General features: G+C 38.6%; 1 protein-coding gene across 2 annotated transcripts; it reads right to left on the minus strand.

Moving 5' to 3' along the window:
- Positions 1-26,817, minus strand: si:dkey-261h17.1. 2 transcript variants are annotated; one of them, XM_017419264.3, is made up of 8 exons: positions 26,575-26,817; positions 9,298-9,357; positions 9,009-9,172; positions 7,879-7,956; positions 4,744-4,864; positions 4,571-4,623; positions 3,358-3,504; positions 1-2,067 (listed from the first exon to the last, which is right to left on the minus strand). In XM_017419264.3, exons 1-8 carry the CDS (start codon positions 26,654-26,656, stop codon positions 1,879-1,881), a joined length of 894 nt encoding a protein of 297 aa, XP_017274753.1. In that variant the 5' UTR covers positions 26,657-26,817; the 3' UTR covers positions 1-1,878. The 2 variants fall into 2 exon arrangements, with proteins under 2 accessions (XP_017274753.1, XP_017274754.1); XM_017419265.3 differs by lacking the exon at positions 26,575-26,817 and adding an exon at positions 25,523-25,873.
- Between the last annotated feature and the right edge of the window lie 646 nt (positions 26,818-27,463).

The raw sequence follows: 27,463 nt of genomic DNA on the forward strand, positions 1-27,463 counted from the left end.
GCAATTTATAAGAAGGCATTTATTTCTTGTTTTTCTCATTTTTATGTTAAAGGTGAGTAAAATTAAACATTCATGATGGAATTAAATAATAAAAAAGACAGGGCAGTTAGGAAAACATCTCATGTTTACATTTATCCATGTGTCCAAAAGGTTGCAGCACCACAATCAGATGGAATGGACTTTCTTAGATGATAGTGTTTTGAATTTTTGCTAAGGCAGAATTAACATGATTTGATGCAATTGTTAACTAAAAATCCAAATTTATTTATTTGCTATTTTATTCAAACTTTACCTTTATATTTTGCTTAATATCGCATCCTTGTTAGCTTTTTTGATCAAGGACGTTTTTGCATAATACGAAGCATGTGAAATTCACAATTTGCAAATAAAAATGCAAACATGTAACTTTAATCGGATTTTATGATCTCTGACGATGCAGAATAGCTTAATGTGACACAAATTTGTGAATATTGTGATTTTTAAAGCCAGAAAAGGTCTTTACAAAAAATGAACGTGGAGTAACCCTGAATCTGTGTCAATTTCTACAAAGCTTAAGCTGTTTTTGGTGAATTTGCTATGTTTTGTGCAGTGGACAAATGGCACGTATTCTGGAGAGACTGTGCTCAAAAAGATACAAAATGAATCACAAAGAGAAATCAATACAGTTTTCTCTTTGCATTTTTTCTGCTGCAGTTATTGGAAAAAAAATCTTTTAATATCAAGCTTGTCAACACATAGTAACAATAACACAAGGGTTATATAAAAAATATATCAGAATTGTCAAAACCTTGAGTACATTTCCTTATGTTTTTGGCTTACAGCAAATACTGTTAGGTTGTTACAAAATATATTTAGGTAAAATATGTTGTGAAACTGAAATATATGGCACAAATGAAGCTACAGAGAATAAAACAAAGATGTAGAGTAAATTAAAATGAGAATAAAACTGACAAACAGGGCAACAGAGCTGACAGTCATCATCTGTTGCTCTAACAGGGAGAAAAGTTTGATTGATCACGACAGTTTTTTAGTTCAAACCCAAAGAGAACTGTGTGTAAAACCGCATTTCACCGCAGCTCGACTCATTTTACAAAACTGTACAGTTTTCATGGCTAATGTCACATGCACATTCACACTCTTCTGTCAGTTACTCAAAAATCTTTCACTCTTTATCAAGTACTCAGACTTACAGTACATACTGCAAAAAAAAGCTTAAATGCAAGTCCTGATATATACAGTTTATGCACACTAGAAATGTGAGTAAATGTTAACACAGACATGCAGCACATATTTGCAGTCCGAGACGAGAGCATAATTTGTTTTCTCTCTCACAAGTTTGTAAACAGATGTCAAGGCAGTGGGATTTATTTCCTCTCTGTCTACGTATTATGGCTTTACAGATAAACTAAAAAAAAAAAAAAAAAAATTCACGTGCTTATATTGTGTTAGTAGAGGGTTTTGTTGGAGTTTTAAACCAGATATTGTGCAGAGACTCAGCTGGTTTTGACTGTAGTAATCAAAGGAATTGGATGCTAATTGTTGTTATATGAAAAACAAAAAACCCCCAGCCCTTTCACCCCCAGAACTACAAGTCTCTACTTGCTGATCTCAGCCTGACAGGAGCCTTCATCATCACCAGCATCTTTCATTTTTGACAATATTGTCATCATCAGACTACTTTTCCTGATGTTTGTGGAGGCATGCAGCCTAAGGGGAACAGGACCAAAACGACAGACGACTGATGTAAGGAAGGTTGTTTTTATCTCCCATGTCTTCTTTAGCTTGGTCTCTGTAACTAAGCAGGATTGGATTCAAAATATAACTATGTATGTGTGTGAATGAATGTGTTAGTGGGGCTAAGGTAGATGTGGGACTCTTTTACAGCCCTGTGTCTGCTGTCTTGGCAGTGGAGCCATTGGTGGGGGGAGGAGTCGGGGTCTTATCTGCCTCGGGGGACTCTCCATTAACATTAGGTTTCTCCTGGGTTTCAGGAGGGGGGTTCAGGGGGGCTTCGGATACAAGGGTGTTCCCCTGATTCTCCTGATCCACTGGATAGGCCTCCTCTGCCTGCAAATACAGAACAAGAAAACAATACTTTAAAAAGAGGGAAAATGAAAACAATAGTAAGAATATTTGAATATTTGTTGTTTGGAGATAAATCAGATTAGTAGCAGTAAGTAGCAAAGCCTGGTATGTACCCAGTATGCACTTGGTAAACCTGGTTTGTACCTAGTATGTACCGGGGAGGTACTTACCAGGTTTGTATCGGCTAAGTGCCAGGTATGTATCAGGCAGCATTATGTCTTGCTACCATTTGATCTAAAGTTTCTATCTTCATTTTGTCTACAGTAGAAACATTTTGTAGTTTTTTCTGTACAGCTATTGTACATTGTCCAGAAAAAAACAGACTCAGTGTGCTGGTATGGGATCAACAGTGAAAGTAAAAAGAAGTACACCCCCATTCAGTAGTAAAGTTTTAGACATCAGGGCATTATGAAATATCAACCTGTCTTTACAGGGCCTTGAAAAGACTTACAGTCACCCTCTTTCACTTCTAGGGTTTTACATATCAGGGCATATTAACAACAATCTGCTCTTTATAATGTTCTAAAATTATTCCTGTCTAACCTGCAAAACCATGCAATAGATTAATTAACTAGAAAGAAAGCTAAACTAGCTGTGTGTGAGCAGCACAAACAACATGCAATTATGACCGAACAGGTTTTAATTATACCCTGATACAAAAGAAGTTGTAGTGCTTTTTAATTATAAGTGTAGACACAAAAGTAAAACACTGTCAGGGTTGGCATAAAACATTTTCTCTCTTAATCAAATAGAAGAGTGTACACAAAAACATATGGATCCACTAACCCATCGTGTTTACAGTACAAACACAAACACACCCTCTTGTATGGTCTCTGTCCCATGATATCACGAGTGAGAAACAGCTATGTCTGGCAGCTAGATGAAACCTTGAGCTTTGTAAATGCATAAAGCAGCAGAGAGCAGGGCGTGGGTCTCTGGATCAGACCCACTCTCTCTTGCTCTGCACATTTTCTGTGATGGCTGGCCAACTACATTCTCTAATTAAAACACAGGCAGGCATTTTTTTAAAGGAAATGGAACTGCTCCGATTTATTCTGAAGCACAAATTTTAGTCATGAAATCCATTCATAGGGACAGTGAACCCACAGTAGTGCTTTAATTGGAGACACTAGCAGATGCTAAAAAATCCTATAAAAACACATGTCAAAGTTCAGACTGAATGAGGAGAAATATTCCCTGTAAACAAATTAGAATAACTCCAACACACACACATACACACCTATTAATATATACACACATTAACATGCTTACCAGCCTCGCGCCCTTAGGGCCAGGCTTCCGTTGACATTTGAAGTACCACACAAAGATTCCAATGGCAACCAGGAGACCAGAGACCAGGATTCCCCAGAGCACAGATGTACTTGATGATTGCGGGGTCTCAGTCTTTGTCAAACCCAGCTACAACAAAATTTAAAAGACAAAGATGTGACAAAAGAAAAGACCATACATTTATCAGAATAACAACATTTTATTGTTCTTCATCACAAGAAATTAACAAAAATGCGCCATAATTAGCAGGTTATTGTGTAATGCTCAACTTCTTGTAGTTTTTTGTCTATATTAAAAGGCCAAGCATTCCTCGTAGGCCAGCAGCATTATAGCCATTTTTGTCAATGCTTGAAAGTGACATAATGTACAATCTCGTGTAATATCTTGCACAATAAATTAGTACTCAAAGTATGTGTTGTGAATGACTCTCAGCTACTAAAACACCAAATTCTATCTCAATATCTGCAAAATTTACTGAAGTACAGCCATTTTATGTAGGCTAAGTTTGATTAGTTGTGGCGGCAACACTGAATTGGCCTAAATCAAAAAGTTGAAAAGTTATAAATGTAAAGCCTACAAATATTTTCTGAGAGTTTTCCTCAAATCCGTACAGTGCTTTATCAGCTATTTTGCTAGCAAACAAACGGGTTGACTCCAACATTTAATGCAAAACTATTAGGCAAAGCTGTTGAGCAACATGTTGTGCTCTATGCATGTGTTGGGGATGATGCTCATCTACTACCACACCAAAATTTTAGATTAATACCTGTAAAATTGGCTGAGTTATAACCATCTTTCTGTTTTCTAAGATCAATTGGCTGTGGCGGCCATTTTGACTCCAAAGGTTATTCAGTTGTATATATATATCCATTGATTACCTTTAGAAAGTCTCATTAAAAAGCCATTCAATGCTTCATGAAGTATTTTGCTAACAGAGCTGGTTCCAATAACTAATGGCAAAATTTTAAACACAGATATCACACAATCAGTGCTCAGAGGAGTTGAGGATCAGTCATAAGGTGTGTAATGATGATCAAACATAATTTTAGCTTAATATCTGTTAAATTGTTCGACTTTATAGAATTTTTGTGTTTGGTAATAATGTTTTGCTGCATCATAACAAACAAAGATTGTTGGATTTTTAAATGGACATGCTTGTCATAGTTGTGTCATTGCATTCATGCTGTCCCCTTACCTTACTCTTCAGTGTTTCACTCTGGAGGGCTTCAGCCAAATTAGCTGGCTTAACTGCAGATGCAGTCAAACAAAACAATATATCAGTTATCAGTTGTGGCCACATAACAGCTCAGAAACATATAAAACTGTGTGAAAACAAAATATTTGATCATGAATGTCATTGATACTCACTCTCATTGCTTTCCACCAGCATCGTCTTACCCTCTTGGAAGATTTTTAGATTACAGTTTGCAGAGCTGCACCACTTTCCAATACCTTCCTGACCTTCCTGAATGATGAGCTTTGATGCTTCCTGTAAGACAACATAATTATGAATCAAAATGCACAGCAACCCTTTGCTTATTCACTTTATCTGTCTCAGCAAAGTCAGTATTAAAATTTAAATAATAAACAAAACCACTTTGTGAAAAGTTAACTTCACATTTGCAAGCATGAGGAAAATTTCCTTCTTGCAAAGAGGAATTATGTTGACTAATGTGGTCCTTCCATTTTCCACACAGATCCGTGTGATGCTTGAAGACAAAGTGCAGCTGAAGAACTTGCCGCACCTTCTTTTCTCAACTTATCCCTGAATTTTGATATCACTTCATTGCACAACAATTCACTACAGAATAATGAGACCCAGACAGCTCTCAGTAATCCTAGAGGACCACTATGAGCAAACTCCAAATCCTCAATTAGGTGGGAGTAGGCCCGCAGCTGGACTTTGCTGAATCTCTCAAATCTTTTGGGGAGAGGAGCAAGAATCACAGATGGGCTAGACAAAACTAGCAAAATCAGCCCACTGGCGCTCACTTGGTTTTAAATGTTTTATATGTGAATAATCTCTTTGGCCTTCTGTTCTCATCACTAGATGAGTTGGTTTGCATTTGTGCAAACTTGTTTTGACTATGGTACATTAAGAAAGTATTTGAAGGGATGTGTACAGGCCATTAACAACATATGTGAAATATTCATACCTTTGTTCCACTGCTACAAGCAGAAGTTTTAACAAAGGCTTTTCTTCTTTGTACATTTCTTTTTCAACAATACATTTGCAGGGCTTTAGGTAAGTTGCTTAATGTCTTGTTTCTGCTTTAGTTAAGCCCATGACTACTTCAGGTTGTCCTGACTCTGTGAATGTCACAGGATTGAATTAAACTAGAAAATTTATGGGGTTCCAATGCAGGTACTGACCAAAACTCCAACATATATCAACTTTCTTCAGTTAGTCATAGTAGTAATTTATGGCTTCCCTTTGTAATAATCCAAGCTGACAAAATGCAGACATTTTAATGTATAAACTGTATAAGAAGTGTAAAGAGAACCAAGATCCAAAGAAATGGTAAAGCTGCCGTCAGTGGCTCATTAAGGTCACCATGGAAACCCCACACCTGTATCTGTTACTCGTTAGGCTCTTTCACAAAACAGTTCAAGCTGGGACTGAGACACCTTCTAGTCTTCTTGGTGTGATTTTTGAATGGACCAAGCCAGCTTGGGGGGTTGAAGCCACCCATTGCTGATGTACCTATGTGCCACCAAGTGAGGTAGTAATAGAGCCTTAATGATCAACAAGCGAAAGAGAAGCTGGCTTTGCAGCTCAGGAATGTGGAAAAAGTGATGACATATGTTCTGCGTGACCACCCGGCCAACAACAATAAACAGATTCATTACCAGGGAGAAGGATGATAGATAAATAGACATACAGACAAACACATTATTGATCCTGGACCGAAATTCAAAATAATGACAACACACAGCAACTTTGTATTTAGTTAAAAGAAATGGTTAACCACAAGAAGGACTGCTAAACGGAATTTATTCATTATGTTTTGAAAATGATGTGTCACACATTTAATGTGGCAACGCAGCAAAGTTCTGCTCCACGCTTCTTTTGGTTCCACGCGGCTCGCTTCTTTTCTGAATGCTCCATGAATACCGTGCGGGAAGTGGACATTTCAGTTAGTGATTTGTGAACAGTCAGAGGTGATTTTGTGGAACTGATATGTGAAACTGCTTCCTGACTCCCAGACAGACAGAAACACTGACTAGATAACAAGCCTCAAACAAACAGTCACTTATGCATGTTGAAATAATTTCTCAATTATAAGTGGCAGAAGCATCTTGTTTTGTGTAGGAGATGTGTTAACTTAAAAAGACTCTTCACTTCCAGCTTTAAAGTGAAAAATCTGAGCTCACATTCAATGGACGTTAATGAGAGCAGTAGTGAATAGAAAAAATTCAAGCTAAAACCAAATTATAATCAGGATTTTGCATTGGCACCCTTAATAACTGAAACACGGTGCTCAGATCTGATCTGCTGCTTCATCTCTGTGCAAATCAATTGTCGTTTTCGCCAACGCGACTCGGACATCCAATGTTTGTTGTGCTAAAGAGACATCATGGGTCATGTGAAAAAAGTCAACTTTTTTTTATTTCTAAGGTTTTATGAAGGACCCAATAAAACCTGAAACCAACTTTGGATGAAGAACTGCTCATGACATATTTTCTTACCCTTTTAAGTTCCCTGTTCCTATGATCTCCCAGGGTTAATAACGAAAGTCATGAAAGATGCTTGGCTCCCCCTTCAAATATCTTTTAATACAAATGAAAAAAATACTAAATTACAGTTCAGTTACCAGGGAACATAGGGGAGTATCAGGGAACATATGGATGACCCTGAAAACAGTTTTGTGTTTCAAATACTGTTTTTACATGTAGATAATTCTTTTTGTTTTTCAAAGACATGGTGAAATACGTCATGTGCTGTTGACCATTTGAGGAGATTTTTTCATAATGTCCTGATAGGTAAAATCTTAAAATCAAAACATTGAAAATATTTTCTTATCGAGACTGTTATGCATATTGAAACAATCTGTAACATTAAAAACCCAGCAAAGAAAGACCACAGATGTTTGTCTTATAAGAGACCCTAGAGAACATGAAAAAACATCAGCTCTTCTCGTCGTACATCTTAAACCAGCAGCTCCAGATTTACAACATCTGAGGAATGCTTGAGAATAGATCTGCCTTTGTCTGGGCCACATTTCAAGCTCTTTACAGCTCGCACATCTACTTCCTTTAAGTGGATTTTGCAACTTCCGCTAGGCACAAGGTGCAGAGGGTCATAGAAAGGTCTTTGGTAAAGAGAAACAAGTCACCAGAAGGGAAGCTGGAATCAGCTTTCCCCTTTCAATTCGCTGCGGTCTTAAACGTTAAACTCTTCATGCCAAAAGCTGCAGCTGTTGGTAGCCTGATATTGCCTGTGGTTGGCAGGCAGCACAGGAATGTAAAGGAACTGTAAAAGATGAAGAAACTTGTACTCACACAGTCATTTGTTTGTACTTCAGCCTTGATAGTACTCTTTTCTGAGATGTCCTCCTTTCCAACACACTTTATGTCAGGCTGTAGAGAAAGACCCAGATCAGATCACTTTAGCATGCAAAGACTGCAGCACAACAAAACAAACACAGAAGCAAAGTTTTACTTAGCAGAAATCTTTATTATAATTGCAGGGGTCTTAGAATGACGGACTGCGGTCCTGATTCAGAGCCAAATTAAGTAATTTCTGCTCCCAGTTATTAAAACCTAATAGATTATTTTATTACTTGTAGATTTTTTTTCACATTTACTTTAATAAATTTTAAGCAATGTGTTTTTTTTTTACTTTTTTTGATAATTTCTGCAAGATGACCAGCAGCTTCTTTCCACGGGCTGGTTTGGAAGCATTACTGTGAGAGAATAAAATAGGGATGGCTGTCACTAAAGGAAAAAAGCTGAAAGGAAAAGTTTCTATTGAGACTGGGTACCCTCCTGTTTATTCGTTCCTTGGAGGGATATAAACCCATTTGTCTCATATGTAAAGAGACAAAGGTGATTATTATCAAAATGGTAAAATGTTCCAATTAGAGGGATAATATAGCAGTCATAGCTCCTGAAATCTAAATGGAGAGCACAAAAAGCCTAATAGATCTGAAAACCTTGTTTGACAGATCTGCCTACCATTCCTCGAAGGAATGCAGATTTCACGCCACATATGTCAGATTTTAAACTCAGATCAACTTATGTTGAGAAATAAGAAAGTTGTAGTCATTTTTGTCAAACCTCAAAAATATGTTATGTAAAATTTAATGCAAGATGTTATTGTCAGAGTACGTGTTGTGAATGTTTGTAAGATGTACTGAATTATAGCATTTTTTGTGTTTTCGAACATCGTTAAACTGTCACAGCTGTTTTGAATTAAGTTGACTCCGAACGTTATGTACATCCAATGATTTTTTTCTTTCAATTTTATAAAATCCATCCTGTGGTTTATAAGATATTTTGCCAACCGACAGAACAGAGTTGACTCCAATAGTTAATGCCAAACTCTTCAACAAGTTCTCATGCAATCTGTTAGTGCTTTTTGTTTAATTTTGTGTGACTGAAAAGCAAAATAAAATATAAAAAACGCTTACCACAATAGTTGTTTCAGGGTTGGGGGGAGTGATAACATGGTTGTCTGCAGTGGTCATTTTGTCTGAGTCGTTATCTGCAGAAGTAGTAGGTGCTCCACCGGCTGCAGTAGTCGGAGAGGTTGTTGCTGAAGGGGCTGTAGAAGCATCATTTAAGACTGTAGGTTCTGTTAGAGAACACAGTGCAGGAACAAGAGTTTATCACTTGTTGTGGCACAGAAATCTCCCTTAACAAGAAGCAATCAAACTTTTATGTAATGTTTATAAAAACAACATTTATTAAGTCCCCTACCTCCACCTGGACCTTGTGTATTAGATACATCTGCAGCTGGACTCTGACTCATCACCTCACCTGCAAAAAAGATTAAGAAATAAAACTCAGTTATTGTTTTAATTGCTTATTGTTTGCTGGTTTATTTTGAAGGTTACTCTGTGTGTGTGTGTCTTGTTCTCCTTCACTCAATTTTGATTCTCCTGCTCCCTGATTGATTTAATGGTTCCCATGTTTAGCCTGTTAGCCTCAGTGGGTCTTCCTTTCTTTTCTCTCCCTTTATCCTTTCAGATGGGTGAACACTGAGTGGTGCCCGTCCCACACAACAGTCTGCCATGACATGTTCATTTGTTTGATCATAGCTCCACAGAATGGATGCTTTGTTGTTGTCATTCTAAGATGGTGTTTGTCTCCTAATCAAAGACCACAGATCAATAGCTGGAATTGTCAGATATTCTGAAAGAACATCCCATATATAATATATGTTGTGATTTAGGTTCTGATTACTGTGACTTAAAAATAAAAACGAACACATGCAAAGTGTTCTAAAGCATGCAAAACAATCTGTTTGAATTTGAACAATCTGTTTATTTCATGAATAAAAACTAGGAGTTGACTTGTTTTAGAAAAAGACAGTACATGATGTGTTCCCAGCTGTTAAATGACCTACAAAGTTGGAGGAAGAATGGAAACAGCAGCAAAGCAGTACATCAGAGTATAATTTAAAATCTTCCTTCTAGCATCCAAAGCTCTCAACAACTAAGCTTCTTCTTATATTAAAGATCTCTTATATCATTTTTATATCATTTTTGTTCCATATTTTCCTAACAGAGCACTTTGCTCTCAGACTGCAGGTTTACTTGTGGTTCCTAGAGTTTCTAAAAGTAGAACAGGAGGCAGAGCTCTCAGTTCTCAGGCTCCTCTCTTGTGGAACCAACTTCCAGTTTCTGTCTGTGATGCTGACACCCTGTCTGCTTTAAAGACCAGATTTAAGACATTCCTTTTTGATCAATCCTATAGTTAGGGTTAGCTTGGGTTTCCTGAGCTACTCCTTAGTTATGCTGCTATTGGCTTAGACTGCTCTTTGTACTTCCCAAGATTATATTTTGCATTTGTTGCTGTCATGAACCTGTTTTTTTTTTTATATAGAAACTACATCTATGCCAGTTTCTTGGTGTAGGTGCCTCTCAAATGGTTGAGGCAGATGGCCGCTCATCCTGAACTGGCTCTGCTGGAGGGTTCTTCCTTTTAAAAATGACTCGTTCCTTTCCACTGGTGCTGCTTAGGATGGGGGATGGCACCAAAGGGAAGATTTGGTACAATACTGATAATTTTTTTCTGTATATTGCCATGAAATTACTTTTGTTCTGAAATGGGGCTATAGAAATAAACTGAACTGAGCTGAATTAAAAGATCTCTAACTGTGTTTTGTAGCCTTTGAGTCTTAATAATGATGCTAAATTCAAATTTTTAGCTACAATTTATTCAATGCAACTCTTAAAATGCCTAAAATTGCCCCAAATATCAAAATCTGCAGGTGTCATTGGTTACAGTTTCCCTTCCCAGTATTTATAACTATGTTTTTTCTTTTGATTTGAGGCTATATTACTCAGACTTCAGTTGGACTGTGTGTTTTCGGAGCTAAATTTGTTAAACTCTGGATGCTTCATCAGTGTTCACTTGTTCAGCCTGTGGCTGCTTCCTGCAGTCTGCCCCTGATTTCGAAACCAAACCTAATACCAAGTGCCAGCTGAGTCTCATAACAAATCAGAGAGCAAATTTAGAATAACTTCCTGTTGTTTTTATTTCTGTTTACCGTCCTTCTTGGCAATATCATGTTTACTGGCCAGTAAGTAACAAGCACATCATAACAAGGGCCTGCAGAATCCAAGACCAAGAACCAATGTTTGAACATCCTTAATGTAGCTGGTAAACTGTAAAGGTTACATATGGGAAAAAAGAAGAATCTTTATTTTCTTGCTTGTTTTTGGGATTATCATCAAACCCCACTTCTACCATTGTTCTAATGTAAAGATAAACTGTTTCTCCAGCTCTTTGCCAGTGAAGTATTTGTGGGAATGAGGTCAAGGAAGAGGGTAGGTTTGAACAGCTTGTCCTGGTGATTCAAACCTCATGCCCAACCCGTTCTGGCACGTGTTCTCAAGGGCATGTGATAATTAGTAGCCCCATATGTTCTTATCCTTACTGTCTGCAGCCTGTGCAAATCAACAGCCCTGTCAAAAGGGCATGACCTGCTGAACACACATCAATCTTCTGGGAGACATCTTGTTTAGTGTGACAATTTTAGAAACAAGGTTAAAGGGGCACTGAGAAAAGGTTATAAACAATGCATATCTTACCTGCTAGGGACAGCTTTTTAAATTACCTCAGCTTGGAGAAATAGAGTTCAAGTCTGGCATGATTGTTAAGTTAATGGCTAGTCCAAACACAGCCAAGACCAAAGTAGATCATTACTGTTTTAAAACAACTCTGTTGCATGAACATTTACACCACTGTCAGTTTTACATGACTCAGTTATTGGCATTAAATTCTGTGGTTATCTGCAAGCGGCAACAGCAACTACCGGTGCAGCCTTGGGGCACTTTCAGCAGAAATATTATAACATTTCTGCCAAATTAAACGTGCTATATGAAACTGATGACAACTAGAAGGTTTAAATAATAGCATATGCATGAACCACAATAAAATGTTGAAGTGGTTCAAGTAAACAATATTATCTAAACCTTTACACTGCCATTGGTTTTGCGTTAGACATTAATGCAGCAGAAAATCCTGCAGGACATTCTACAGGCTGCATCAGAAGCGCTACAGTTAGCAGCTGCTGTTGCTGCTATTTGCGCTTGCAAATAACCACAGTATTCTAAGTAAGCAACCATTTAATGTGAAATTAATGGCAGTTTAAAGGTCTGTGAAACAGCGATTGTGTGAAATGTTATAAAACTTTGTGGATCGGAGTTGTTTAAAGATGGCAGAAATCCCCTTTGGTTTTGGCTCTTTTCAGATGAGCCGTTTGCTCATCAATCCAATCAAAATTATATTTCTCAAAACTGAGTTTGTTCAAAGCGCTGTGGTAAGACATTAATTGTTCATAGCTTTTTCATAGCAAGTGTTTCAGATGGGCTAAAATATTCCTTTAAGTGGGGCGAACCATAATCAGTAAACAGCATTTCCTAAATTCACGTGAGGTAAATAAATTTGGCCTCTTTTCTGAGGCTTAATAAGTACTCAGAAACACAAACTTTCCTGAACTCTGTTGATTTAACTGAAGGAGAATGTTAATAAACTGCCTTCTTACTGCATAAATTGTACAGATCACTCTACCTGTTTCCATCATTTCTGAACACTCACGTCCTGAAAGACGTATAAAAGCTGTAGCATTTATTCATAACTAAGCTGCAATCTGAGGAAGCTGTATGTGTCACATCATTAGTTGATCACAGGATACATTTGTGTAAACAATTCAGATGTTCAGTGTGTTTACAATATCATAAACATTGGCAACTTAAATACCCTCTTGATTAAGTGCCAAGTTTAGTTTGGAGTCTTAAAACCACAAATGGTAGTATTTATTTCTTCATTCTTTATCCAACACTGTAGGTTTGGTTCCGTCCTAAAGTGTGTTTTTCTTTAACATTGACGTCAGAACATGATGAAGATGGGCATCAATCCCAATGTTTTACTGTGCTATAAGAACTTCAAGCTATAATTGTGGGTTGAGTTGCTTTGTTTAATAGTGCAATAATGTGGGATGATCACATTTAGCCACATCATTGAGAAAATGTCTTCTGTTTATGTGTTTTTGTTAAGATGGATGGAGTCTTTTGGGAGGTTTTAACAGCTTTCTTTAGTCTAAGACACTAAAATAAACCCACTTCATAAGATTTGGTTAAGAAATATTATTAATATTTGCATAATGGTTAGATGCTGAAATTATTCATGCCCCATGTCAGTAAGACTCCACCATGCAAACACAGACACCTCAGGCAGCTGTGTGAAAAATCTCCCTGAAATTCCAACCTAGGCCTCCCAGCATCAATGTGAAGCTACAAAGCTTTAAACGCAAACACAGAGAAACATACATTACATGGTACATGTCTCCATTATAAACACAACCTCAGTTTCTATATGCAGAGTGTTGAATTTGGTCACAAAGATGAACATTATGTAACGTTTTGCTTCCAATTAATCTTGGTCTTCGTGCCTCCTTATATTACTGAGCTACACCAAGTGGGTTTCCTGCCCTGGCTCTTGTTCTTAAATCATCTCAACATAATCTAACCACTAATTCCAACTGAAGACATGTTTCAGTGTAATGTCATTTTTTATATGTTTTGTCAAAAATTCACATTCATTTGAGGTCACAGAGCCATAAAGATGGTTAGAAATGACAATCTTTTTAAGAGATATTTTAAAGAGATTTTAATTTTTTTGTTAACATTTGCTTGTAATTGTTTTCTTTAAACTCATACTTGTCTGGGCTGAAACTATTTACAGCAGGAGTCTCCAACCCTGGTCCTCGAGGGCCACTATCCTGCATGTTTTACTTGTTTCCCTGCTCCAACACACCTGATTCAGTGCTTAAATGACCTCTTCATGTTCTGCAGAAGCCTGTTAATCACCCATTGAATCAAATCAGGTGTGCTGGAGCAGAGAAACAAGTAAAACATGCAGGATAGTGGCCCTCGAGGACCAGGATTGAAAGCTCCTGCTGTAAATGGTCGCAGCCCAGACAAGTATGGGTTTAAAGAAAACAATTACAAGCAAATGTTAACAAAAAAAAAAAATCTCTTTTTTGTTGTGGGCATCTTTTTTGTTGTGCTATAGCTGGATTTAAGAGTTCTTCTATGACATAAAACATCTGAGGCTACAGGCCTGAATGTTTAGGTCTAAAAACCACTCTAACGAAATAAATAGATAAATAAATAAATGAAGAAAGAAAAATTATTTTAAAACTCCATGTGGCAGTTGCAACTGCCACCTGGTGACAGTTGCCAAAATGAAAACAAAGTGGACCAGGGTGTGTAGGACCTCACAGAAAAAAAACCCATGAATTTCACATGGGCAACACATGTGATCCCATGGAAAAAACATGAAATTCATGTGGTTTTTCTGTAAGGGGATATGGGCGGAGCTGGGCAACAAAATAATGTGTAGAGCCTAGAATACTGTTTTGCAAAAAATGCACTTGAAAATAGACAAAAATAGATAATTTTCTAAACTGGCCATGCAGAGCGCCACTGCACAGCTTGCTGATTGCAAACACTTAGAATTCAGTGAGACTGCAGTGAAAAAATGACCTATTTTTACACAGTTTTCTAGCAATTTTGAGTCACGAACTAGTCCTTAGCAGCCACGGCCCAGTGAGATACTACCTTAAGGTTTACAGTGTAATGTGTCACATGACCAGATTTTCAAGTGCGGGGCTGTTGCATTATGGGTTATATTTAACATGAATGCAGATGGAAAGGCTGGATTGTTTTCTGTATGTTGTTCAAGAGGTGATTGGGATCCTTTTTTCTGTTTTTTCATGATGTTGTCAATATGTCTTTACAAACACAATACAATGTGTACTTGTGAACTTTATATAATTTATTGTACATCTGTGGTTCTAATATGTTTTGGGACTTTTTTCATGGCGAACATTTACATGAAGCTTAAAGAAGCTGAAGTATGTAATATTTGAGTCTGAATGTTCTTTATTTTTTTGTAGTTTTCAGTGTTGAATGAAGAAGAGAACTTCAACAGCCACCTTACTTTACTGGACCTATGCAGCTACAAAAAAATGTAACTAACTGTGTTTAAATGTGTGCTGTTTATTTACAGCATAGGTTCTATGACCAATGCCAGTCATGAACCTGGTTGCTCCTCAGTGGATAATAAAGTTGCCTTGAATTCTTAAATATGGCAGATATAAAGAACTGATTTGGCTCTCGGGATCTATGTCTTTGTGTTATGAAGTTAAGCTTTCTTGTTGATTTTTGTGATCGCTTGAATTCAGTTTTGCCTCCCTGTGTTCCTCTGTGCCATTTGCTGCTTCCCTCAGGCAGCCTTGCTCCTCAGCCCTGTTCACTTCCCTCACACCTGTCCCTTGTAATTCATCAGTTGCCCCTGCAGCCACTTCCTCATCAGTCCCTTCCTCTCTTACACTCCTCATCCTCACTCTAGCTTCATTCAGTCATCCTGTTTACTCCTGGTTTTCAGCCTGTGTGTTGATCTACCCAGTGTTTCGGTTGTTGAGTGGTTTTTTTTGTTGCTGCCAGCTCAGCATTTTGTTTTATTATCATTAAATCATTTTATAATCCTAATCCTTGTGTTTTAGCCTGCATGCTTGGATCCTTTTGCAACCTACAATTGTGACAGTAGTATTTCTCTACAGTTTGACGAATTAAAAATACTGAAAAGTAGTAAAAATGTTAAAAACTAATACTGCAAACACTGTTCAAAATTTGGCCACATTTTAGCCTCTGAATCATTTGTATTGTACATCTACTGCTGGAGTATTTAACTGGTCTACTAGCTGTACTTTTGTCATCACAGTCTTCACTTTAAAGAACTCAAAGTTCAATCAAACAAGTTAATTATCAGAGTGAAAATAAGTTATAACAACCAGATTTATTGTTGAGAGCTGTTCATCTGGAGAAACTGCACACACTAAGGAAGGTAACTTTGTTTCATTTGTATTGTCCCTAGTTAATGACAGAAGTGATCATTGGAATAATTTGTATTCCATTATGATCCAATAATGATCCATATCGATCTATGAAATTAAATAAGTTTGGTTTAGTTTGAGACAGTTATATGTTTTGTTAATACACCTTACTTTAAAATTAAGTTTAAGATAACCTGTTCAAGTGGTTCAATTTCAGTCTATTCAAATTATTTTCACCTCATTTAACTGTTAGCTAATTTCCATTTACACACTCCGTAGCAGGTAAACACACTATACCATATTTTCTGGACTATAAGGCGAATTTAAAAGCTTTCAATTTTTTCAAAAAACAACAGTGCGCCTTATAATCTGGAGCGCCTTTAATATTTAACAAGTTAGGATGTTTTAGTACAACTTTGGTAAACTACAAAGCCGCACTGCTTGCAGCTTTAAGGCTCAGTTATAGTTGCTCAGGTCTCCATGCACAGACCTGAGCGAGCGGTGGAGGCGTTTATACATGACCCTTACATCGGTGCAGTATTCTCCATAAAGACAGGTGGCTGATTTGTTTCGCTTCATGAGCCTTATAGTCCAGTGCGCTTTATACATGACAAAAGTTTGAAACTGGACCATTCATTGACAGTGCGCCTTATAATGCAGTGCACCCTGTAGTGCGGAAAGTACGGTATGTAGAAAAAAGTGGGTTAAGTCCATAATTCAGAAATACAAAGTTAAATGAAGTCAAGTACAAATAGATAAAACATTGTTGAAATAACTTAATTAAATTGTGAAATTACTTCATCTATAACTGAACTAATTAGAAAGTCTGAATAAGAATAAATAAAACAGTCAGCAACTAATAGAGTCTGTTCATCAATGTTGGCAACATTATTTACTTAAAAGTCATTTTTCAGGCTCTGAGAAAAAATACAAAAATCATCATATGTTCTAAATTCAATCTAGAAGGGTGTTATTATTGTATTTATTTATTTATTTTTTGTTGATGGCCTTATACAAAAAAGTAGATTTACCAAAAGCTCAACTAGTTTTAGGGACTCTACTCTCTCCTCAAGCAGTCAACCTGGAGGATCCCAGCATCTGAACCCAACAGAGTTCTCCAAATACTTTTCAGTGGTGGAAAGGCCTTATTATGAACTATCATCTGAGTACATGATTAGATTTTCAAAGGTCAACATAAATGTATTACGATGATACTGCAGTTTTTCCTGATCTAGTACTTTAATATATTGAATATGAATTTAGCTTCTTGCTTGAGACCAATACGACATGCAGTAATAGATCTGAAACAGTATGTGTGGAGTTCAATACGTCACTGATGCATCCTTAGCTTGATCAGTCCACTTATACCTGTTTATGTTTTAGTAATATTTTGTTGAAAAAGAAAACTTGGAAACTGATTATATCAAATCTTTAACTTTAACAAACGCAGGATAACAATGAGTTATCCACTTCCAATGTTCTGAGACAGTAAGAGACACGTAGGAGAGCAGGAAGGTGAGATGTCTGTGGGGGAGGGAGGAGGCCTTGTCTTATCCCCGGCTCAAGTACTGAAATTATTATAAAAGCCAGTTAGAAAGGTTTAATAAATGGTTTCTTCATTTCCTTTCAAACAACCTCATCTCAGTCCTCCTCCTCCTCACTGGGGAGAAACCTTCAGCCTCCCCCTGTTACACTGACATACAACACCATCATCTTACCAAACAACTGTACAATGACACCGCTAGAGAAAACATTACACTGCTTTTTCGAGCAGTCTAAGAATAAGGAATAAGGTAAGAAGAAGGCAGCAACAACAAAGTTTGGGTGGACTGAGTATTTACTACTTCCCCGTGTCACTCATGTCTCCCAGTCTTTTTTGCACTGAAATGTAACCCCCATTGTTAGTGCCATTCGTGTGTTTGAGCTTAGGGTGGAGGTGGCTTTGCAGGAATTTGCTGCAAACACAGTGTCACACCTGATTAGAAGGCTGCAGTCAGAGAGTGGGAACAGGGGACAGCGGGCCTGTTACTTATAAATTATGGTATTTGAAGATGAGGCCTGCTTCCTCCCTGGGGAGAAAAGGGAGGAGGCCTGAAGGAGGGGTGGGGGTTGGGGGTGCAGCTGCAGTAGGTCTCCTTGGAGAGCCGTTTCCTTCTCTGCAAATGTGTTGTGCTGTGAACTCATCCAAAAAGCAAGAGAAAGGCCTCAGCCCTAAATCTTTGGGTTATGATTCGACCTCCACCCAGACTGAAGGGACAGCACCTTGGATGTCATCACTAGCCACACCCGCAGTCCATTCCTTACCCAGATGTCCACAGAGGACCCTGAAGTCTTCCCTCACTCCTTTCTCTGCTGTCCAGAGAGAGGCTACTACAGGGTCCTCTTTGAAATTTCTCTAATGGGGTCTCAAGGAAATTGCAGACAGCTAAAATAATTTCAACCTACTGTTTTTGGCTTATAGATTTAGAATCAATCTGATTGTAATTAATCATTAAAAAACAATATTGTTACAGAATTTTTATGAGTCAGTAATAGATTCATCCTCGAACAGAACAATAGAGTTGCAGTTGTCTTTACTATTGCATTGACAATCCGGGGTGGGGGGGGGTATCCAGTTATGCACAGCTCAGGACCTCGAACATGAGAACTATTTTTGTTTCTGTATTTACGGGTGGCAACGATTGACTTTTTCCACACCCCTGGTGTTTTCAAACAAAACACGAGACAGTATTCAGGAAAAAAAAAGAAAAGCAGTGGAATGGTATCCGTGTGACCTCTTCAACCTGCAGAGACAAACATGCTGGGACCTACAGATAACACACACCACCAGGGATGAGCTCAGATGGGCTCAGATTACCAGCACATAAGTCTCTGACTGGTATGCAACATAGAAGCTGAAAAACCTAAAAGAGTGATTTTTTTTTTTAATTACTATTCAAAACATTTTTTTTCTGGTCTTTCATTGCTTACTGAGAGACCTCAATATTGGCTACAGAGTGCTGTATGTTTTCATTCAGTCTCAAGTTTACTCATTAAAATAGTTTTAGCAGGCCAGTGAAACTCAAAACCTGTTTCCAAAACTTGCCGTCCATTTTCTTTGTGCATCAGAAGCTGAAAACAGCAGCTGCCTTAAGAAGCTGCTAACTGCTCTCCTGTTCATGTCAGAGTCGGCATCAACAGATGTGCATGGACTCATTCCAGCTGCTGACTTAAGAAGCGCTGCAGGAGTGGGGAGGTTACACAAAGACACTGAAGTCTGTGATCCTAAACGTTCTGGCTCTAAAACATGAGAGCCACAATGAGAAAGGAAGGCTGATGAATAACAGCAATAATCTGATCATTTTAAAACACTGTAAATATGCATGCTTGTATTATAATCTTTACAAATCACAAGATGGCACAGTCTTGTGTTTTTAATTAGGATGTCCAGAGTATACCTTTAATAACAGATAATTTACCACACTTTAATTACCACAAGCCATTATTCAGGCAGTCAGGAGGTCCTGGTGAAGGCTCATTAGGTGCTTTTATTTTCCGAAGTAAACATTGTGATCCTCCATAAGGAAAACCCAGACTGGTTTTCCAACAAAGATTATGTACTCTCTGTTTGCCATGAATTTATACTAAACTTAGAGTAAGGAGAAAAATCACAGAGCTGTTGGTTAGGTTTTACTTTTAAATTAGTGTGAAAAACTGGAGAAAGACATAAAACAACAGAGTTTTCAAGTTACTGTTTTAAGACCAGCATGCACTGTGTGATTTCAAACATCGTAAAGGTAGTAGGGGAGACCGGGTATGGTTGTAACATAGGGAGAGTTGTAACACCACCAGTTCCACCAATCAGGGATAAGATAGGAGTTACATGATCATTTCAGTGTTTACCCGCTTCCTCCCCAATCCCATATTGTGATTGTCAAGGCTGTAAACAGGCACATGCAGATACTAAGGAGAAAAAACGGAATTTGAGGTAAGAAAGTAAATTTTTTGACCATGACTATATTTTGTTTAGTACTTATACTGTTGCAGATAAAACCATATGACTTACATTAGATGAAAATGTAATTTCTCAGGCAAAATGTGATGCATTTTCCTGTGCTAATTTCAAACCGCTATGCTACTACAGCTAGCTAAACATGGCAGACAGGGTTGGGGTGGGTTGTAACACATCTTTAAAAAGTGTTACAACCATCCCCTTACATACAACTAAGAACATTTTGATTTTAATAATTTTACAGAATGCCAAGGCAGTGGATACGAAAGACTGATAGGCGTGTGCCTGCAGATGTTTTAAAAAAGGCATCTGATGAGGTCATAAAGAAGAGCAAGTCAGTCAGATCAGTTGCGAAGGCGCATGGGATCTGCCATGTAACACTGAGCAGATACTGCAAATCACTGCAGAAGCTGAGAGAACAGGGGTCCAGTGATCTTCCCAGTGTAGGTTATGAGGTGCAGGAGGAAGTATTGGCTGACTATTTGACTCAGGCAGCAGACCTGTATTATGGCCTGACTCCAAGTGAGGTAAGCATATGACAGGTTAGTCACTGGAGACAAGAGAAGAATTGAATACCAGCGTAGGTGTTTTCTATTCCTCTTTCTTTTTGGTCAGAAAATTTGCATATCGACTGGCAGTAACATATAATATCAAACACCCACAAACATGGGATGAGAAGCAGATGGCAGGGCCTGACTGGTTCACATTATTTATGAAGCGGAACCCTAGCCTGTCAATAAGGAGTCCTGAGGCAACCAGCCTTACACGGGCCACAAGTTTTAACCGCCAAAATGTGGAACGTTTCTTCAACAGCCTTGGACAGGTCATTGAGAGATACAACTTCGACAGGAGCGATATATGGAATGTAGATGAAACTGGCGTAACAACAGTTCAATCACCAGACCGTGTTGTTGCTCGTCGTGGTGTCAAGCAGGTGGGTGCGATGACATCAGGTAAGAGAGGTGTGCTCGTGTCAGTAGCATGCGCTGTGCAAGCGCTGGGAAATGCAATTCCTCCCTTCTTTGTATTCCCCCGTAAAGGTTACAAGGAACTCTTCATTCAGAGTGGGCCAACAGAGAGTGCAGGAAGTGGTAATGCCTCAGGATGGATGCAAGAGGAAGACTTCCTCTTATTCCTTGCTCATTTTGCAAAACACACAAAGGTCAGCCCAGAGAAGAAGGTTTTACTTTTGCTGGATAATCACTGTTCACATATATCTGTTAAAGCTATTGATTTCTGCAAAGAAAAGGGAATAGTGCTACTTACCTTCCCCCCCACTGTAGCCATAAACTTCAGCCACTGGACCGCAGTGTCTACGGCCCATTTAAGAAAATGGTGAACGCTGCAAGTGATGCCTGGATGTTCTTGTATTGTTCTTTTAATTCACTAAACCTCTTTTTGAAGCATATCACATGGTGTGGCCTCTGTTTTTGCTTCTTTTGTCTAATTGTTACAACTTACCCCAGCAGGTGTTACAACCTACCCCGGTAGCGGGGTAGGTTGTAACAAAGGAACACCGTGTATTTGACATGAACTCATGAGGTCTGTGATATTCTTGCAGAGGTTTGAATTGGTGCCATTTGTAGTAAACAAATGTGGGTATTTTGTATAAAAGTTTGAGAACTCTAGCTTAAAAATTCTGTGAGTTAAAGGTGCTGGAGCAAAAAGTGTTACAACCATACCCGGTCTCCCCTATCTCAACGGGCCGCAACTGTTGGAGACTAGATGGCGACCCCGCCTCGGCTCTCCTTCTAACGATTTTGGCACCAGCCCCCCACCAATGTTTATGATTTAATCTACCAAAGAATACTTTTGAAATGACGATAAGCAGATTTGAAATAAAATACTATAAATTACTATTTATCATCACTGTAGTTTTCAGATCTTTACACGTTTTCTGTCAGGGAACAGCTCCTATTCAGGCACCAAAAGCTCTTGAGGAAAAAAAACAACAACAAAAAAAAAAACCAGAAAAGAGTTTGATGATTCTGCAACTGTTTTGAGGGAAAATTTGTTGCACTATTTTCAACATGTTCAAAATTTGAGCAACAAGCCTGCGAGCCTCTGCGACTTGAGCAGCAGAACAGAGAATTCCCACAAATATTTTGGTGACCCTATTGCAAATGCTAGTCACCAGCAGCAGTACTGCTTATAAAACCGTTTTATAAAATCTTCACAGTAACCTTTGTCACACTGTACAGTGTAAGGTTCAATAGATGCATGTATGGTCTCTTGCTGCAGCAGAATTGTGGACATCAAATCCAACCAAGATATTAGTCTAGTAGTTAATGGAAAGCAAGTAAACATAAACTCTCATTAATAGATCCAGACTTGTAAATGGGCGAGGACAAGGAAAATGAGGCAGCTGCAGATGAGCTCATGACTGGGGAAAAAGATGTCGGGGGCAGCAGCACTCCCACTGTACGATTTTCTGCCAATATTTCTGACACAGCTTCATATTTGTCGTAGGTCGTTGGTGGTTGTGAGAGGACTAAACTGGGTGTCCCAGTGAAAGACAAAAAATTCAATCAATTCAAGCTGACTCCCAAAGATTTTCTTAAAATTCTTTAGTGACAAAAGAATTTGCCTACAGAGGCCGAAAACCACAGTGTGAACCTGGCTTTAGAGTTTACGCTAATGTCCAGATTGTTTGTTTGCTGAACGTAAAAGGCGACTGGAATTTGAGCAAATATGTTGAGTTTGCTGGTCAAATATCTCAGCTCTGAAAACAGGAGAAACAGAGGCTGAAGGTTTCTCTCCCTTCTTCGCTCTGGTTAAAGCCAGCAGCTGTAAAACTTCAGCAGGGTGCCAGCAGAACAAGGAACAATGAGCTCGCCAGAACAGCAGTAATTGGAAGAGGAAGATTTGAATGCTGGCATGGCTTCGGCTTTTCATTAGGGCTGTTTCACAGGGTAAACACTGTGGCTAAATGATCCATTTCAGCAAAGTCAACTTTTTTTTAAAAGATGATCGTTTAGTAGGTGGTGACCGTGCCTTTGTTTTCTTATCATTCACATTTTTGAAATAGAGTTGGAAACAAAAACAAAACAAAAACACTTAAAAAAAGCACTAAACTTGTCATGGAGAATGTGCTAACGAGGGAACAAAACGCACACTAATGACAGGCAACATTTGGCACTTTTTAAATAGTTTTCGACCATGATCTCACACACAGAAATCACTGAAGTGAAAGGCATTTTGACAGCACACAGGCTCCAGGGTTGATTACTTTGCAAGCTCACATGGGTTCCCAGCCATTTTGGCTCAGATGGACACACACCCTTTGCTGACATAAGGCTGCTATCCGCCAAGGCTTATATAAAAGACCCACGCCCTCCAACAGATGACGTGAATCAAACTACAAAATCACAACTTGGGACTGAAGGAATGCCGGTCAATAGCTCAGGGCCATGAGAAACAGAGCGGCAATATTCAGCCTGTGTTTTTATTGGCAGGGTGAGGTTTCAACCATCTGTGTGTAGTGACAACAGTTTGCTTCTTCTTCTGCTTTTTATCAAATCCAACTAAATTCTACTTAAAATAACTCATTAGTGAAACCACGTGCATTAACTATTTAGCTCTGAGGAGTTTGCAGATGCACACACACACACACACACACACCAGCGTTTTCAAACCATAAGTGAACATCTTTGTTTCAACATGATCTTTTTAAACAGATCATTGTCACAGCTTATTTGGCTTGACCCGAGGCTGTGACTTCAGCAACAGGAGGAGTCATTGTGGATGACAAGCTGAATTAAGTGAGACAAGATGTTTTTCCCTCTTGCCAAAGCAGATTTAAAGCTTGGGTTTTCCCCGAAATCTTGAGAGTTGGACAGCTTATAGCCTACACAGGGATGTGTAGAATGACATCACCCGACTTTGCAGAGCATAGCCATTTCAGTGCTGCATATTTGCACGGCTGCATAACAACTGACTAGCAGCCATGGGAAGTGGGAACATAAACCAAACCTGTTTGCTGGAGAGTCGGAATGAGTGGCCTGCTTATATGTGGCAAAATATTTTATTTTATTTTCTATGCCTCTCTTTATGTACTTAACTGTTTATTCTTGTTTGCTTGAACCAGAACCATGTTCCTAAACTATAAATCTATAACCAGATGTTTTTAGCTGCAAAAATACTCAAGTAGATACACTGTATTGCCAAAAGTATCCACTTACCCGTCCAAACCATTGAATTCAAATGTTCCAATCACGTCCATGGCCACAGATGTAAAAAATCAACCAAACTCAAATCACTCAAATCCATATGCGTGTGAAGGAAAGAGAGCAAATACTTTTGGCAATATAGTATATTAATAATTACCAATAAGCCAAACATTCAGATCTAAACATGTCTAATATACAGTTGGTTAACTGCAAACCACCAAAACTGACCACACAGGGCACTCCACAAGTACACCAGACATTCCCTGAGGCATGTGGCGTTAAAAAGGGTAAATGCTTGATCCTTTAAGTCCTGCAAGTTGTGAGCTGCAGCTGCTGCAGATCCAACATGTTCCAGCACATCCCCCAGCTCCCCATCTCGGGTTAATGGTTTTCCCCACTCTGGACAACAGTCGGGAAGTCCTAACCACTGCTGGGCAGCAGCACCTTGCTGACTCTGTTGTTCAGCCAAAGTTGTTAAAGCCATGCGAAAGCTGAATCAAGGATAAAACTAATGGCCCTATTCCCAGAGTATAATCAAAATTGTTGACTTTATTTGTGTAATTTTAATCCAGCAAGGAGCATTTTTGACGAAGATCCAAAGGTTTTCATCACTCCAAGTAAAGTAAAGAATGGACTGATCCATAACTGCTCTTCCCTGAGAACAAAATTGTAATTTTGCACAATCTATATGTATGAGATTGATCTGATAAAGATCCTTCCACATATGGATCAAAACAACCATAATGTAGCATAAAACATTGAAATCATCTGTGTCTTTAAACAACTTCTGACGCCATTAGGCAAGAATTCGAACCCATGTACAGTACCACTACTATTACATGAACCTATGTTGTGGAAAATATTCACTGAAGCAACAGATCTTCTGCTGATAGGGAGGGCAGAGCAAACAGTACCGGAACAATAACCAAAATAACAAAACAAGTGCACACATGACCAACACAGAGTGGATGAACTGCTAATATGTAGATAAAGTTATTCCATATTTCATATAATTAACGAGGATTTTCCTTTTTTTGAACTACAGTATATTTTATTATATCTTTGAAACTTCACACCACAGTGACAGATGTCCAGAAGTATAAATAAATGTACCAGGTTGGTGTGAGCGCTGCTGTTGGATGTAACAAAGAACTGAGGGCGGGTGAACAGAGATGAGACAACACCCTTGTGAAAGCCTGAATGCAAAAGTGAGAAAAAGTTACATCACTCAGGTTCTATAGATTTTCTGGATGTTGCTCAATGTTTTGTCAGAAATGTACTTAACGAACAATCCACTTTTTTGTCATATTACTTGCTGATGTTAGGATTTTGGCATCTTGATCTATTTAGCAATCATGTAAATTGCTTAAATCTTGCAATTAAAATAATAAATTTTCCATTTTCTTCATGTCTTACCTGATCAAAAAACCTTTTATAGGGAGTCTCTCTTCGCCCAACTTTATTGAGGGAGTTGTCTGATGACTCTGTCTTCTGAGGTCACTTTGTTTGTGATTAGTGCTACTGAGCACAAATGAAGAAGTGACACGACTTGATACCTCAAACTAATTAGATTTTCCTGTAAAATCTAATTCCCATCTGTTACAGCAATTAGTCTGTGGTATGCACAAAACTATGAACATGTTCCACCAACTTATGATCTTTTCCCTTATAAAGTCAAACTTTAGTTATTTCCATCAGTCTGCAAAACTCCTGGTCTTCCCAAGGTCAGTCCAAACTTTTACCGCCCCTGTGCTCGTAGATGAGGCCTAACAGTTCTCTGCAGAAGTAGTTACAATGGTCCAAACTAGAGCCGGTGCTGCCTTACAACTGGTGGAGCAGCTATGCCTTCCCGCCGTACATCACCCTACAATTAGCATCAAGCCTCAGACTGATGTGGAGCAGACACATGAGCGCACACATTTACTGGCTGCAGATCAGTTAGGAGCACATTTTGGAAGGGGTGGGGTGGGGGCTGCTCTGGCTCTGGTTTGAATTCACATGTGTCCTTTAAGGATGCCAGAAATATGAAACAACTAATCCTATAATTTGAATAAAAGCAGAAACACATTCATCTTCATGTTCAGGCTGTGTTTTGTGTGTGGCTTTATCCGTTTTACATTCAAACGTATTTAAGCTCCACCCAGATGCTCTACAGGATGTGGAGCAAAACGATTCTCAACTGAAACTTTCCACTGCTGAGCAGATCCTTTGTGTCTGCCGCCACCCCACCACTCCGAATCTACACATCTGAGTAAAACCTCATAGCTATAGTCATATAAACAAACACCTCAGTGAGTGTTGTGTCTGCTACTAAAACCAAATCCTTGTCTATTAAAAGACATTATTTAAAATGTTTGGACATAAAAAAAGAAATAGCAAAACCAGATAATTATGCTACCAAACATACATCTGTGGATAAGAGAGTGAAAGAAAAGTTGGAAAACAACATACAATGGAAGCGTACTTACTGCTAAACAAAAGAGTGCAGAGTAGCAGAACTCCAGCCATGCTTCCACAGAGCCCATTCATTCTCCACATGGATGCAGCCATCTACTCTGGTCTAATTCAGGGCAGGCGGCGGGACAAGCTGTGTGTGAAGGCAAAAAGTTTGCGAAGAGAAGGCAAGCTGGAGGGTTAGGGGGAGTTGGACGTTTCCTGTGAGGTCTGAAAGAGCGGGACAGACAAGAAGGATAAAGCCAGGCTTGTGTTCTGTCTCTCTTTATAGGAGCCCGCTCCCTCAGTCTCCCTCGCTCTCCTCTGTCCACACCCCTTTTACAGCTGCCTTACGTTTACCCATTTCCCCCAAAGCAGCAGGCCCTGCTTCCTCCTCCTGTGTGCGTGTGGACATGTGGAGCAGACAATTAAGGGGGGCACTGAGATGTTGGCTGATCAGAAAACAGCAGGTCTGTACTGTACAATACCTTTCAAATTCCAATAAAATCAGACTAAATACAGCACATTTTTAAAGAAATTTATAATACTGGTAAGAACAGTTCACAAGATGGCATACATAACTGGAAAATATATGAAAGCTTATTGAAGGGTGCCAGTGCAGCAACTGGCTGAAACCCCAACATGCATCAACCTCCTCCTATGAGACCCAACTGTAAGTTGGTATTTATTTCTGTAAGAATCTGTAAGAATCTAAAATGACAAAATGCTCATGTTTTGATGTATAAACTGTATAAGAAGTATAAAAAGAACCCAGATTAAAAAAAAAGTTGATGCTGTCTTGCTTTCTGACAGCACTCTTAATGAGACAGGCAGACAAAAAGGCTAACAAGAAATTATGCCTCAGTCATTGTGAAAAAAAACTATAAGTTGTGTCTCATAATCAAACTTATGAATTTATATGTC

Source organism: Kryptolebias marmoratus, linkage group LG8 (genome assembly GCF_001649575.2).
Source record: "Kryptolebias marmoratus isolate JLee-2015 linkage group LG8, ASM164957v2, whole genome shotgun sequence".
Taxonomy (NCBI): Eukaryota; Metazoa; Chordata; class Actinopteri; order Cyprinodontiformes; family Rivulidae; genus Kryptolebias; species Kryptolebias marmoratus.